At 42.8% G+C, this 15,570-nt stretch overlaps 1 protein-coding gene across 4 annotated transcripts in view; it reads right to left on the bottom strand.

The window, feature by feature from the left end:
* Positions 1-15,570, bottom strand: part of dgkh (diacylglycerol kinase, eta) — a 529,882-nt gene that overhangs the window by 98,367 nt on the left and 415,945 nt on the right. For all 4 annotated transcript variants that reach the window (XM_048541055.2, XM_048541057.2, XM_048541059.2 and 1 more), the window contains 2 exons: positions 13,240-13,522; positions 5,147-5,284 (listed from right to left, as the gene is read on the bottom strand). In XM_048541055.2, the coding sequence (XP_048397012.2) occupies positions 5,147-5,284; positions 13,240-13,522 (421 nt within the window). The remainder of the gene's footprint in view (positions 1-5,146; positions 5,285-13,239; positions 13,523-15,570) is intronic.

Genomic DNA, 15,570 nt, shown 5'->3' with positions numbered 1-15,570 from the left:
ACCCAACAAAACATGGAAAAAAAAAGGCATAGGGAAATAGTGAATATTTGGCATGAATATCAAGCAAAAGTTGTACAAATTCTAGTTTAAATTTTGGAGGAATGGGAATTAAATGCAGAAAAATTGTGCTAAACGTCCTTAAAACCTTGGTTAGACCACACTTACATTCTATGAGCAGTTCTGATCTCCATACTATAGATTGTAACAACTTGAGTGAGGGCCTTTGTGTCAGCCCTAGGGAAAAACTCTGATTCTAAGGCAAAAAGCACCTGCCTGTTACAAGATAATACCCAGCCAGCTAAGCATAATGGATAACGTTCAACAGTTGAAAGCTAGTACAGGTTCATAGAGTCAATACAGTGTGGAGCTGGAGGAACACAACAGATCAGGCAGCATTAGAGGTGCAGGGAAGCCAATGTCTCCGGTTTACACCTTCATCAGGACTGGGGAGGGGGAAGAGAGGTCAGAAAAAAAATAGAGGGAGGAGGGTTGGGGCTAAGGGAAGGTAGATAGGATGGTGATAAGCGGATGTAGGTAGGGGTTAGTGGGATTGCTCAATGGGAAGGGTGAGACGGACAGGTGGGAAAGAAGATGGACAGTTTGTGTCAAATCAAGCAGGTGGGGATGAGAGGGACATGAGATGAAGCCGGGGATGGGGAGATTTTGAAACTGGTGAGTTCTATGTTGAGGCCATCGGGCTGTAAGCTCCCGAGGCAAAATACAAGGTGTTACTCCTCCAGTTTGTGTGTGGTGTCATTGTGATACTGGAGGAGGCCCAGGATCGACATGTCACCCAGGGAATGGGAGGGAGTGTTAAAACGATTGGCAACCAGGTGCTGTACGAAGTTCAGATGCTGACTCACCGAGTCTGTGCTTAGTCTCATTGATGTGGAGGAGACCACATTACGAACAACAGATACAGTAGACCCACCTGGATATACAGGTGAATCCCTGCTGGATTTGGAAAGTTTGTCTGGGGCCTTGGATGGAGATGAGATGGAAGGTGTAGGGGCAGCTGCAGGAATTGGGAATAAGAGATCACTTTCTTGTAGGAGGGTGGGTGAGATGAGATGTAATCAAGGTAGTTCTGGGAGTCGGTAGGTTTTGAAATAGATGTTGGTGCCGAGATGGTTACTAGAGATGGAGATGGAGAGGTCCAGGAAGGGGAGGGAGGTATCGGAGATGGTCCAAGTCAATTTGACATTGGGGTGAAGGCTGTTGCTAAAGTTGATGAACAGTTCAAGCTCTTCATGGAACCACGAGGCAGCGCTGATACAGTCATCAATTTTAGAGCAAGAGGGGAGGGATGGTGCCAGCGTAACAGGGGAAAAGGGATTATTCTACACATCCTATGAAGAGGCAGGCATAGCTTGGACCTTTACGTCTGCCCATATCACCCATTAGTCTGTAGGATATGGGGGGAGTTAAAGGAAAAGTTATTGAGGGTAAGGACGAATTCTGTTAAGCAGTGGAGGGGGACTGGTTGGGCCTGCAGGAGAAGAAGAACTGGCGGGCTTTTAGTCCATCTGCATGGGGAATACAAGTGTGCAGGGATTGGATATCTACAGTGAATGAGAGGTGTTGGGGCCCAGGGAAATGAAAAGCTTGGGTGAAGTGGAGGGCATGGGTAGTATACCGAATGTAGATGGGGAGTTCTTGGACATCGATCTGGACAGACCCTCCAAAAGTATCCCATCCAGCCCAAGCTTATATGCTACACCAATAATTCCGCATTTACCCGCTAATCCATCAAACCTGCATGTTTGTTGGCACAACCGGGCAATTCAGCATGGCCAATTCACCTAACTGGCACATCTTTGGACTGTGGGAGGAAACTGGAGCACCCGGAGGAAACCCACACACACGGGGAGATGGCAGCTCAAGAACTGCCGGGGTCAATTCAGACAGTGCAGGGAAACGGATGCTGACACAGGAAAAAGACAAATGTTGTCGAGGAGAATATTGAGATACAGGCTATTAGACTAGACGGGATTGAGGTTCATAAGGAAGAGGTGTTAGCAATTCTGGAAAGTATAAAAATAGTTAAGACCCCTGGGCCAGTTGGGATTTATCCTAGGATTCGCTGGGAAGCTAGGGAGGAGATTGCAGAGCCTTTGTCTTTGATCTTTATGTCATCATTGTCTACAGGAATAGTGCCAGAAGACTGGAGGATAGCAAATGTTGTCCCTTTGTTCAAGAAGGGGAGTACAGACAACGCCGGTAATTATAGACCAGTAAGCCTTACTTTGGTTTTGGAAAGTGTTGGAGAGGATTCTAAGAGATAGGATTTATAGTCACCTGGAAAGGAATAATTTGATGAGGGATAGTCAACAAAGTTGTGTGAAGGGTATGTCATGCCAGAAGAGTAGGGGAGAGCAAATGTCGTCCCTTTGTTCAAGAAGGGGCATAGAAACAACTCTGGTAATTATAGACCAGTGAGCCTTAGTTTGGTTGTGGGTAAAGCGTTGGTGAGGAATTATAAGAGATAGGGTTTATAATCATCTAGAAAGGAATAATTTGATTAGAGATAGTCAACACGGTTTTGCGAATAGACAACAGACAATAGGTGGAGTAGGCCATTCGGCCCTTCGAGCCAGCACCACCATTCATTATGATCATGGCTGATCATCCACAATCAGTATCCTGTTTCTGCCTTATCCCCATGACCCTTGATTCCACTATCTTTAAGAGCTCTGTCTATCTCTTTCTTCAAAGTGTCCAGAGATTTAGCCTCCACTGCCTTCTGGGGCAGAGCATTCCATATATCCACCACTCTCTGGGTGAAGGAGTTTTTCCTCAACTCTGTTCTAAATGGCCTACCCCTTATTTTTAAACTGTGTCCTCTGGTTCGGGACTCACCCATCAGTGGAAACATGCTTCCTGCCTCCAGAGTGTCCAATCCCTTAATAATCTTACATGTCTCAATCAGATCCCCTCTCATCCTTCTAAACTCAAGCGTGTACAAGCCCAGTCACTCCAATCTTTCAACATATGATAGTCCCGCCATTCTGGGAATTGACCTCGTGAACCTATGCTGCACTCCCTCAATAGCAAGAATGTCATTCCACAAATTTGGAGATCAAAACTGCACACAATACTCCAGGTACGGTCTCACCAAGGCACTGTACAGCTGCAGAAGGACCTCTTTGCTCTTATACTCAATTTCTCTTGTTATTAAGGCCAGCATGCCATTAGCTTTCTTCACTGCCTGCTGTACCTGCATGCCTGCTTTCATTGACTGATGTGAAGGGTAGGTCGTGCCTCACAAACCTTATTGAGTTCTTTGAAAAGGTGACCAAACAGGTGGATGAGGATTTCAGAAAAGCGCTTGATAAGGTATCCCATGGTAGGCTATTGCAGAAAATACAGAGTCATGGGATTGAGGGTGATTTAGCAATTTGGATCAGAAATTGGCTAGCTGCAAGAAGACAGAGGGTGGTGGTTGATGGGAAATGGTCATCCGCAAGTGTATCGCAAAGATTTGTTTTGGGGCCACTGCTGTTTGTCATTTTTATAAATGACCTGGATGAGGGCATAGAAGAGATAATGGGAACTGCGGATGCTGGAGATTCCAAGATAATAAAATGTGAGGCTGGATGAACACAGCAGGCCAAGCAGCATCCCAGGAGCACAAAAGCTGACGCTTCGGGCCTAGACCCTTCGTCAGCTTTTGTGCTCCTGGGATGCTGCTTGGCCTGCTGTGTTCATCCAGCCTCACATTTTATTATCTTGGAATCTCCAGCATCCGCAGTTCCCATTATCTCTGAGGGCATAGAAGGATGGGTTAGTAAATTTGCGGATGACACCAAAATCGGTGGAGTTGTGTATAGTGCAGAAGGATGTTGTAGGTTACAGAGGGACATAGATAAGCTGCAGAGCTGGGCTGAGAGGTGGCAAATGGAGTTTAATGTGGAAAAATGTGAGGTGATTTACTTTGGAAGGAGTAACAGAAATACAGAGTACTGGGCCAATGGTAAGATTCTTGGTAGTGTGGATGAGCAGTGAGATCTCGGTGTCCATTTGCTTAAATCCCTGAAAGTTGCCACCCAGAGTGATAGGGTTGTTAAAAAGGCGTACAGTGTGTTCGAGTTTATTGGTAGAGGGATTGAGTTTCGGATCCATGAGGTCATGTTGCTGCTGTTCAAAACTCTGGCGTGGCCGCATTTGGAGTATTGTGTACTGTTCTGATCGCCGCATTACAGGAAGGATGTGGAAGCATTGGAAAGGGTGCAGAGGACATTTACCAGGATGTTGCCTGGTATGGAGGGAAGGTCTTATGAGGAAAGGCTGAGGGACTTGAGGCTGTTTTCGTTAGAGAGAAGAAGGTAAAGAGGCGACTTAATAGAGACATACAAGATGATCAGAGGATTAGATAGGGTGGACAGTGAGAGCCTTTTTCTTTGGATGGTAATGGCTAGTATGAGGGGACATAGCTTTAAATTGAGGGGTGATAGATATAGGACAGAAGTCAGAGGTAGGTTCTTTACTCAGAGCGTAGTAAGGCAATGGAATGCCCTACCTGCAATAGTAGTAGACTCGCCAAATTTAAGGGCATTTAAATGGTCATTGGATAAACATATGGATGATTATGGAATAGTATAGGTTAGATGGGCTTCACATTGGGTTCACAGGTCGGCGCAACATCGAGGGCCGAAGGGCCTGTACTGTGCTGTAATGCTCTATGTTCTATGAAAGGAAATGGTTAGATACCACGGGTGGCAGTTAGATACTGTAGGAATGTGGCCAGATACAGTAGAGTGATGGTTCAGATACTGCAGACACTTGGCTCAGATGCTGCAAGAGGGTTACATCTGTCAGGGTTCATGGCTGAGAAAGATGGTTCTCTGTGAACAGTTCCCTGTATCAAAGAGAGTGGGAAGCATCAGGATCAATCTCTTACATTCAGTCCGGCTCCGACTTTGTATTTTTTTTAAATCATATGTCTGCCCACACTGCAAGTTGATGCTGGACTGGCAAGACTGCCACGTAAATAGTGGGACATGCAATCAAAGCTTTCAAACCCATGAGATTTTACCTGAATTCAGTCTGACAGGCGGAATAGCTCTGTAGCACCTGTAACAATAAACTCAGGGAGGTTGAGCTCCCTATTCTAGAAGGAGCCTGTAGAGAGATAAATAAAACATACCTGTTTGAATGTCAGGTTCTTTGGTCTCATCCTCCTCCTTCTCCTCCTCTTCCTCCTCTTCCTTCAAGTGCTCCTCAATTTCCTTTTTCAGCTCCACTTCAACCTGTTGTTGAGTGTGTGCATTCTGTTCATCCACAACTACAAAGGAGAACCATCAATAAATACACAGAGAGGAGAACAGCAAGTACAGGCAGTGCTGGCAGTGAATACAGGAAGTGAATACTGACAGAAAGCTGTTAATATGCTGATACGATCAGAGTGGAGCAATGGGTCACAGGCCCAGTTATGACTTTTATTCTCAGAGTACCGAAAATATATCGTCAGGCCATTTGGCCCAACAGGTTGACGTTGGTGTGTATACTCCACACAAGCTATATTACTTAAATTCATTCTTTTAACGTATCTTTCTATGACCTTCTGTTTCATGCATTTATCCCGATTCACCTTAAATACACTTTAGCTATTTGTCTCATCAAATGTGGTATCATGTATCTCATTCCAATCATTCTCATGTAAAGTTTCTCCTGAACTTCCCATTTAATTTATTAATAATTGACTTACATTTATGGCTCTAGCTTCAAACCTTTTCAATAAATGAAAACAGCTTCTCCATGTTTACTGTATTAAATTCCTGTATAATTCTTCTGAGCCTCTATCGGATTGACCCATCAGCCTTCACTTTTCTGGGTAAGAAAAGCACAGGCTCTTTTAAATTTTAGAATTGTTACACTTCCAGGTTATAAAATAAAAATTAGAGTTTGAGTCGTCGAGTTATATCTACACAACTGGTAGTTATTTGTAATATCAGAGCTCTGGGACAGGAGAACTCAAAGGTTCTCACTGGGAATAAAATGTCAACGGTTGTGATACAATGTGCTCTCAGAGTGATTTTCTAGTCTTGATACTGTGTGGGGAGACACTTTGTAAAAGGGAAATAATACAATGAAATGTCTCAACATTGTACCACATGATAAATCCAAATGAGGAAACCGTTTGGCCCATGTCAGCTCAATGAACCCAAAAGCTGAGGTCTCTCAAACTTGATTGAAACACAAAAAATAAGATGAAATTGGGATTGATAAAAGTGTCTGTCTGTTTTGGGGCCTATGCAGTGTTCTATCAGCAGTTCTCTCTGGTACATGTTGTTGCCCTTTGTGCAGTTTGCCAGTGTATTCACCTGGTTATCACCAATTCCTGTACACTTCCAAAAGGCAGTTACTCAGGGCTAGAGTTCTGTCTAAATCTGCAAACACTTATATTTTATGTTTTGTGCATCCTCTTCTCATCACTCAGCTGCAGTGATGCAAGAAGACAGCTCACCACCACCTACAGATGGGCAAGAAATGCTGGCCAGCCAGCAACACCCACATCTGACAAATGAATAGAAAAAAAATGCTTCAGTGGCTCTGTATTCCAATAATAGCCCCAATTCATGATTTCAGAAGAACAAGAGAAGAAATGCGTGGAGGTGGAGTCAGGATGTGCGAAAGGTGCGTGAACTGATATCCCTCACACGTCCAGTGCAGAAGCTGCGATTCAAAACAGCGACTATGCCTGAGACGTACAGTTGCTACAAAAAGACATTCAGCTAAATCTTTCCACACTTTCCAATATTTACAACTCCCATCAACTTGGATTTCTCCATTAAACGTCAACTTTCCAGCTCCTCTGATACTGCTTGGCCTGTTGTGTTCCTCCAGCTCCACACGTTGTCATCACTGGCAACACCAGGGTCATTGTTCAATCTACATTAAATAACTGCATACAGCTAATGATAAAGGCATTCTTCATTCAATGAAATAATTCCAGCCTTTTCTCTATGAACTATTAGCAGAAGCACAAGGAATATAGGAAGTCACAGGTCAGCAAAATTTCCAAGTGCCTGGGCAATAGTAGGTTCATCCAATTTGGTCCAATCTTGCACACAGCACAGTGTTATAGAAAGATCTCCATTGACTCAATATCTAACAGGTCTTCTGGCTTGACAGTTCCTTGGTGGTGATAAATGGATGACAAAACATTTCCGACGTAATGGCAGTCTTTATTTTTTTCCCCTTCACAGGAACTCCTTTCCCTAATCCAGACCTGGAACTGCCAAGGGCCAGTCCAGAGGGATTCCTAAATAAGCAATTTGCTTGCAGCAAGTGAAATGGCAGCTGGCAGCAAATTGTTGTGGGAAAAGAATTGGAGATAAACAGTCTCCACAAAGAATTTAAGGCACTAAACAAGTAGATTGGCCCAGCTGTTTGATGCCACTGGTTATGTAATAACACACAAGATTAGCAGCTGCAGTAGGTCCATTCAGCCGCTTGAGCCTGGTCTGTCATTCAATAATGTTCATAGATTCATAGAATCCCCACAGCGAGGAAACAGACTCTTTGGTGCAACCAGTCCACATTGACCCTTGGAGTATCCTGCCCAGGCCCATTACCCTATAAGCCACCTAACCTATACATTCTTAAACATTGTGGGAAATTTAGCATGGCCAATCCACCGAGCCTGCACACCTTTGGACCATGGGAGGAAACAGAAGTACCCTGAGGAAACCCACGCAGGCACAGGGAGAATGCGCAAACTCCACACATACAGTCACCTGAGGGTGGAAACAAACCTGAGTCTCTGGCGCTGTGAGGCAACAGTTCTAACCACTGAGCCACCTAAAGTCTTGGATGATATGACTGTGAGCTCCACGCCACTTTCCTGTCATTGCGTTTCACCCTCCACAGGAACCCTCGACTTCTTGGTCAATCAAAATTCTGTCTCACTGATCCTTGAATATATTGTATGGCACAGCTCCCTGCTCTTGAGGAAAAACAATCCTACAGACTAATGACCCTCTGAGAGAAATGAGTTCTTCTGATCTCTGTTTTAACTGGGAGTCCTGAGGTCTAGACTCTGCCACAAAAGGAAACATCCTTCCAGCATCCATTCTGTACACGTCAAGGTCGTAAATGTTTCAATAAGCTCACCTCTCGTTCTTTTAAACTTCAGTGGGTATAGACCCAACCTGATTAACCTTTTCTTGTAAGATGACACTTTCATCCACAATCATTTGATTGGATTTTCTCTGAGCTCCTTCTGATATCATTATATTTTCTCTTAAAAAGGGAGGCCAAACTGCGGTAACATTTTCCAACTTTTATACCACCCTCCTTGTAATAATGGCCAACATTCCACTTGCATTCCCAATCACTCTTCCTGAATACTAACTTGCTGCAAATAATGAACCAGCAGACCCAGACTCTCTGAACCACAGAGTTCCACAATATCAACTTTAATGATATGCTGCTTTTTTATTCTTCCTGCTGAAGTGGACAAGTTCACATATTCTCACATTATGCTCTGACTGCCAAATTTTTGCTCTCCTGTTTAAACTGTGAACACATCCCTTTGCAAGCATGTACAGCTTCCCTCTCGACAACTTACCTTCCCACTGTCTCTGTCATTAGCAGTCAGCAGCTGCTCATTTGGTTCCATCACACTTGTGTTCCCTATGACCCTTCTCCCATCAGATCTAATTTGATCAAAGTATCAGCCCATTCCTCATTCCTTTGTGCGCGTACGTATATAAATTCTCTTTCAATTCATCCATGCCATTCCACAGTCAGAGTAGTCTATGGCTGACGAGTTTCCTTCAGATTTCCTTACTAAATTGATTTCCTGTTGATGACCTCTCGATTTCAACCAGCCTTAAGTGGGACTATCTGCCCAATGTCAGCTCTGTTAACCCTATTTATTATCTGAAAGATCACTTTTGGAGCATCTATCATCGACGGGAAAGAAGTCACAGTCAGTCTAATCTTCCTTATAATTATAACCTTTCAGTCTGATATTATCCTTGTAATTTTTTACTGCATTTTCTCGAGTGCTTCTTTCTGCTTGATGTAATACGCAGCTCTAAACATTGCTGTTTCATGAACACGCAAAACAAGTTGAATATAGAATGTCTCTGCCTTTCAACTTTATCTGCCTGGAAGTGAATCCCAGTGATTGGTTTGAATTTTTTCTTGAAACAGAAGTATAAAAATGCCAAACTAGTAGCCTGGAGTCAAAGAGCATGGGAAAAACTGTATACTGTATAAAAGCTATACTACAAACTCTCCAAAGGGATGCCGGAAGTTTTCTAACATTAAATCTGCATTTTGGGGAATGGAGAGATCAAGAATGAGGATGCAGAAATGATGCCACTGTGAACATAGCTCCTCATGTGCTTTAGCAAGATATTTGTTTTATTTGGGAATATACATGATGTTGCTTAGATTGACTAAGCCAGTCTCCTCTAAAATGGAACTGGATATTCTCTGCCATTTCTAACAGAACTATCAGGCTGGATGACAGACACAGGTCAGAACTGGTGAGCCAGCTAAGTTTAGATCACAGCAACATGAATTTAGCACTTCAATATATTCCTGAAAAAAAAAAGTGCTGAATGGCACTGTACTATCATAAACATTCCTCGAATGTCATTTTTATATCAATAACCCCGTGATTGCTTTGAACCTAGTGGGCCCTAAAACCTTTTAACTCCTTGTACTTAACTCCTATTTGCCTCCTCCAACATTGAACCCTCCTGCTCGACACTCTCTCCCTGGCTCTGTCCCTTGCCCCTTCCTCCCTAACCTCCATGACCAGCCCATTCCCTTTTTCTCTCTCCTTATTCTACTCCTTGGCCCCTCTCTCCCCAACCGTCCTGTTCACCTCTCCTGCTTCCAACTCTCCACCCTTGCCCCATTCCTCCCCCAATCCTCCCCTCCTACTTGCTGCCTCCCTACCTTCCTGGTCCTTTGGCTCATCTTCTGGGCAAATGATTGGCAAATGAAGTTCAATGCAGCTAAGTGTGTGGTGGTACATAGAGGTAGGAAGGTCGCATTATTTGAAGGTGAGCGTTTCAGTGGGTTGATGAACTGAGGGATCTTGATATCAGTCACTAAATGTTGCGTCACCATTTAACAAGGCCGTAAAACAACAAATCCATCACCAGGCATTTGAGAGGGATTAACTGAAGTGTATTGAACCTCATTTATATACAGCCCTGAGTGGTTCACGTGGCCATATTATATTGGGGATACAGAGGCTCTGGAGAGAGCACAGAGAAGATTTGATGTCAGAAATGGGCGATTTACATATCAGAGAAGCTGTGTTTCTTTCTTTAGGAAAACAGATGACTCATGGGGGACCTATCAGGTTTTGAAATTATAGAAGATTTTGCTTGAGTGGATACAGAAAGAAATTTTCTTCTTGTGAGGAACAGCATAACTGGAAGCCATCAATACAAACTATGCACCAAGAAATTCCATTGAGAATTCGGAAGAAAGTTCTTTCCCAAGGAGTGAGGTTATTGTAGAACTTACTATTATAGGAAGTGGTTGAATAATACATTTGTATTTAAAGAAAGGATAAACAAGCATGAGGGAAAATTGAAAATAGGGATTTGATGGCAGATTTAACAAGGAAAGACAGCAGAAGGCTGAACACTGATATGGACTGACTGGGCTGAGTGGCCTGTTTCTGTGTTGTATGTATTTGGTGTCGACCTGTTGGGCCATAGGGCCTGTTTCCACACTGTAGGGAATCTAATCTAATCTATGCATTATGTAAGCATGTTTTAAATGGGATGTAAGTTTCTGCCTCTGTGTCTCTTTCAGATAGTAAGACAGAAACTCATTTGTGTTTGTTTTGTGTGGGCTTATACGGACTTACCAAGGAGAAAATGTCATGCACTGCATATAAAAAAAATTCTCTCCCAACTGAACATCACCACTCTCTTGAAAGAAATTTTAGACTCCCTTTAGTCGTTTTCCCAATTGATCAATCAACTGGTGCTCTGCCTCTCTGCCACGGGGATTAGACCCTTACAGTCTACTCTAGATCCCCTCAACAACTCTCTCCTCTCTCTGTTCCAAAAACTTTTCTTCATAGCTAAAATTCTGCATTTCTGGCAACCATCCTGTAATCTGCTCTATACCCTATATTTCCTGTAACAGAGTGACTAGAACAGTTTATAACCCTAGTGCTGTGGTCAAAAGTAGTGTTCCCATTACAACATAAACTCTCTGCCCTTAAATTCTAATCTTTAACTAATAAAGAAAAGCATCTTAATGTTTACTGTACTAACATTGACTTATCATGCTACCATCAGGACTCTACGGATGTATACTTGAAAGTCCCTCTGCTCCTCTATATGTCTCAGTAATTTGCCATTACTGTGCACTTCCTTTCCCTGTATATTTTTCTGGAATAAGCTACAAATACAACTTTTCTGTCCACATGGCCATACCAATGATAATATCCTGCAATCAACAGTTTTCTTCCTCACTATTAACCATTTGGCTAATCCTTGCACCAACTACAAAATCCTTAATCACATCTCCTACCTATAAGGCCAACTCATTCATATATACCACAAACAGGAAGGGAGCCAGTACTGAACTTTGTGGAATTCCACTGGGAACAGTCTTCCAGTCATTAGCACCAGTGACTATTACCTCTATGCCCTGCCACTGAGACAACTTTCCACATTCCCACCTAAGTCAGGAGTTTCTACTTTTGGAACCACTTCTGCTGCTTGCAATTTCTAACAAGGCATGTTAATTTTCATGTGGACAACATCAAACACGTGACCTTCATCAATGAGCATCTCTCCTGAGATGCTGCTTGGCCTGCTGTGTTCATCCAGCTTCACACTTTGTTATCTTGGATTCTCTAGCATCTGCAGTTCCCATCATCGCTGATCTTCATCAATGCCCTTGTTAACTACTCCAAAAAAAAAAGAACCAGCACAATGTTTCATCAACACTTCCACAGTAACTGTCCTTGATGAATCCATGGCTTTCTATCAATTAATACTGCCCTCAGAAATGTTTTCAGTCATTCGCCTATATTTGGCATTATGTGTGTTATAAGTTGGCTGATCCATTCCTCCCTTTCCAAGCAATGGCTCGATGCTAGCACTCCTCTCGCACCGCGTGTGTAGCCAGAGAGGATGGAAAATGGGGGCCAGGGTGCTAGCAATTTCTGGTCTGGCTTTTCTCAATATTCAAAATGCAAGCCAGACATTTCAGAAATTGGAATAAGTAACACTTGCCTGCAAGGAAGGAACTCTCTTTCAGAAATAAATTTATCCTGGACCAGTTGTAATGTTTAAATTCAAAACTGATCCTTTGCTGTCCACAAATATTATGCGATAAGACCAAAGGTGAGTATATGAAATTAGGCAACAGATCTTAAGGAATGAACAGCCTCAATGTTTCTTAACAGCCTGGAATACATTTCAACCAAATATGGCCTTGTACTCATTTCCAAAGATGCTAAACCTCTTAATATTTTGTCTCCCCCAACTCTTATCCTACCTAATATTTCGCTCTTCTTCTCCTCAGTTTTTCATGTCAGAAATCAATGGATTTCTAGATATTAAAGACATCAAGGCCTACAGGGATAGCATGCAAAATTGGCATTGAGATTAGAACATTAGTCATGATTTAATTGAACAATGAAGCAGAATTGATTGGCCGAATGGATGACACCTGTTCCTATTTCCTATCTTCCTAACTGCAACGTCTGCATGGCTCCCTCTTCTATGAAGGCAGAACACCAGATATTCTGTGAGAACCATTCCTAAATCTTCCACTACCATACAGAAATTACTCATTGTTTCTAGTCAACCCTACACATTCCTTAGCTTTCTGTATGTTATTTAGAAAACATTTTTAGGGTTTCTTGACTTCACTCACCAATATTTTCTCATGCCCCTCTTTGCTTTCTTTTTTAAAATTTTAATCATGTTCACTTGCTATTCTCCTCTCAGTTTTCTGCAAAACTGTACTCTTTGTTTATGTTCATTTCAAAAAAGGCAAAATTAAAAGGTTAAAACAAAGCAAGTTGCTTTGGCTGGTGAAATAGTATCCTTATATGAAGATACATGAACATTTACTGTATCTCTCAGGCAACTTGATGTTGATTAGTTCAAAGGGAATTATTTCCAAACAGAAAGAAAACTCTATTTATGTAACTTGCAAAAAAAAAATTCTGCTGTTTGGATAAACGGACAGTAAACAAATAAGTGGAAAACATGCAGGGGCTTCAGCAGGCTGTACCTTTCTCTGCTTGTTCGATGATTTGCCTCACTGCTTTCTTCAGACTGTTTGCCCGAAGCATAAGCTGTTCCCTTGGTTTGAAGAACTTTTGCGTGGAAGACCTAGCTGAAATCATTTCCAGTGCCTGCTCTTTGCTCTCAGATGAGGACTCCTCACTAAATTCCTCTTCCTCTCCTTCCTCCTCTGCAATGAGTGGTGTCGCAGAGTGGTGGCTGGTCATGGCCTGCGATTCATCATTCAGAGCCTGCAGCAGCGAATCCAGCTTCTCGTTTAGCACTGAGCACTGGCGAGGGAATGTAATAAATGGTGTCAGGCTGTAATGATAGACTCTACAGTTTCAAGTTACTTTTACAGTAGTTGACTTCATTTATAAAGGCTGCAGCCACAAACCACACCATGATTTTCTACATCTTCAACACAGTATAATGCTCCTAGGTGCTTTCTGTCGGCATCTCATTAGAATTACAACGAAGTGTCAATGACACGATATGCTGATGTGAGGCTGAAGGTTGCTATTTTGCCTTCAATGGCCCAAAGTTTTACTGTTTCTCTCAGGAGACTGTGAGGGATAAGGGAGGCATGGAACAAATGTCTATGAAGAAATTCCACTGTGGGATTAAGGGGCAGATTTGATGGTGAAGCTGCTCCTTGACCTGCACTTCGATTGCACAGGACCTGGCAGCACCATTCAGCTATTTCAACGGGATAGGAAAGGTAGAGCTGACCACAGCGCCCAAATTCTAGACAGGACTTCATTCAAAATCTTTGGCTGAATGGTGTCACTACATCAGTGAACAGTAGATTAAAGAAAGTCAGCTCGGAGGCCCATCGTTGGTCTTGGCAGAGCCTTGTTTGTGGACTAATGGCACAGTCAAGAAACATGAACTATCACCTGGTTCTGACAGACACTGCGTGGTAGAGTGTGCCAAATGAAACTGGGGTCTTTCAAGCCACTTATAGCCTTGAATTTACACCTGGTAACTTTAGCCACATCTGACCTGATCAGACCTCTGTTAGTACCGTAGTCAGGCTGGAATGTGGCAGCACAGCCCCATCAACAGATTGAAAGATGGACACTCCTAGCTGTGGGTGGATGGCCCACTGCCTGTAATATTAATTTTGTTTCTCCAATTTCTTAAGTAATCTCATTACAGGCGAACAAGCCAAATATTGCACATGATTCCACAGAGCCGAAGGCTAAGATAGCTGCTTATGAATGTGATAACATAATCAAACTGAAGTGCATTGCTGGGGCAAAATTCTTCTGGCTCTTTTCTCTCTCGCCTGACCATAAAGAGGTTTGACAAATGCTTCTTCAGGAACAATTTGTTTACTGACTGACAGGGGCTGATTGATCATAAATATGTTGAGAGGACATCAATCTGGCTTCACCTTTAAAAAACGTGATGTACTTTTGCTGCATTCTGTACTGAATAAATTAATTGCGAAAACAAAAATAATAGTACTTGCGTTGTGGCTCCCAGCTGTTTGTAGAGTTCTAAAACTGTTCAACCTGTAAGTCATGTTTCAGCGAACAAACTGTTTTAATGTCTAACTCTGGGAATGATAATACTTCTAACCTGGCCTGGTGGAAAACCGGAATTAAATATTTTATGGCCAAAGTTGTTTTCAAGTTTTCAGAAAATTGCAGGGTGAATTTTGGAAAATGTGACATTTCCACTACAAGGGATAGAAGGTCTTGTTTGAAGAAATCGTGAACTATTAAATGGAATGTGAAGATCAGTATAGTCAGCTTTTCTGCACAAACACCCAATTCTACAATCTCCATTCCCCAGATGAGACTCGGCTACTACGAGTCTATGTCTCAGTAGGTTGTACAGTTCTCTCAGATCACGGCTGTACGGCCCCGGCTGAAACTTATCATCATCATCTAAGATAACAAGGTGTAGAGCTGGATGAACACAGCAGGCCAAGCAGCATCTGAGGAACAGGCAAGCTGACATTTCGGGTCTGGACACTTCTTCAGAAATAATCATAATCTAATTCTCCAAATATTGTAGGACTGAGGAAGTGCTGCAGTGGCAGAGATGCTGTCTTTTGGAAAAGATGTTAAACATAGACTGAATCTGCCTGTCACTTAACAAAGATCCTACTGAGCTTTTTAAGTAGTGAACTGTCCCGGGGCTCTAGCTATCCCTGAACCAGCTAAAGCAGATCATTCAAGATTACAAAGTGTGAAGCTGGATGAACACAGCAGGCCAAGCAGCATCTCAGGAGCACAAAAGCTGACGTTTCGGGCCTAGACCCTTCATCAGAGAGGCTCTCTGGTGAAGGGTCTAGGCCCGAAACGTCAGCTTTTGTGCTCCTGAG

Source organism: Stegostoma tigrinum, chromosome 12 (assembly GCF_030684315.1).
Source record: "Stegostoma tigrinum isolate sSteTig4 chromosome 12, sSteTig4.hap1, whole genome shotgun sequence".
NCBI lineage: Eukaryota > Metazoa > Chordata > Chondrichthyes > Orectolobiformes > Stegostomatidae > Stegostoma > Stegostoma tigrinum.
The sequence above is the reverse complement of the archived record's forward strand: the minus strand, read 5'-3'. Positions and strand labels throughout refer to the sequence as shown.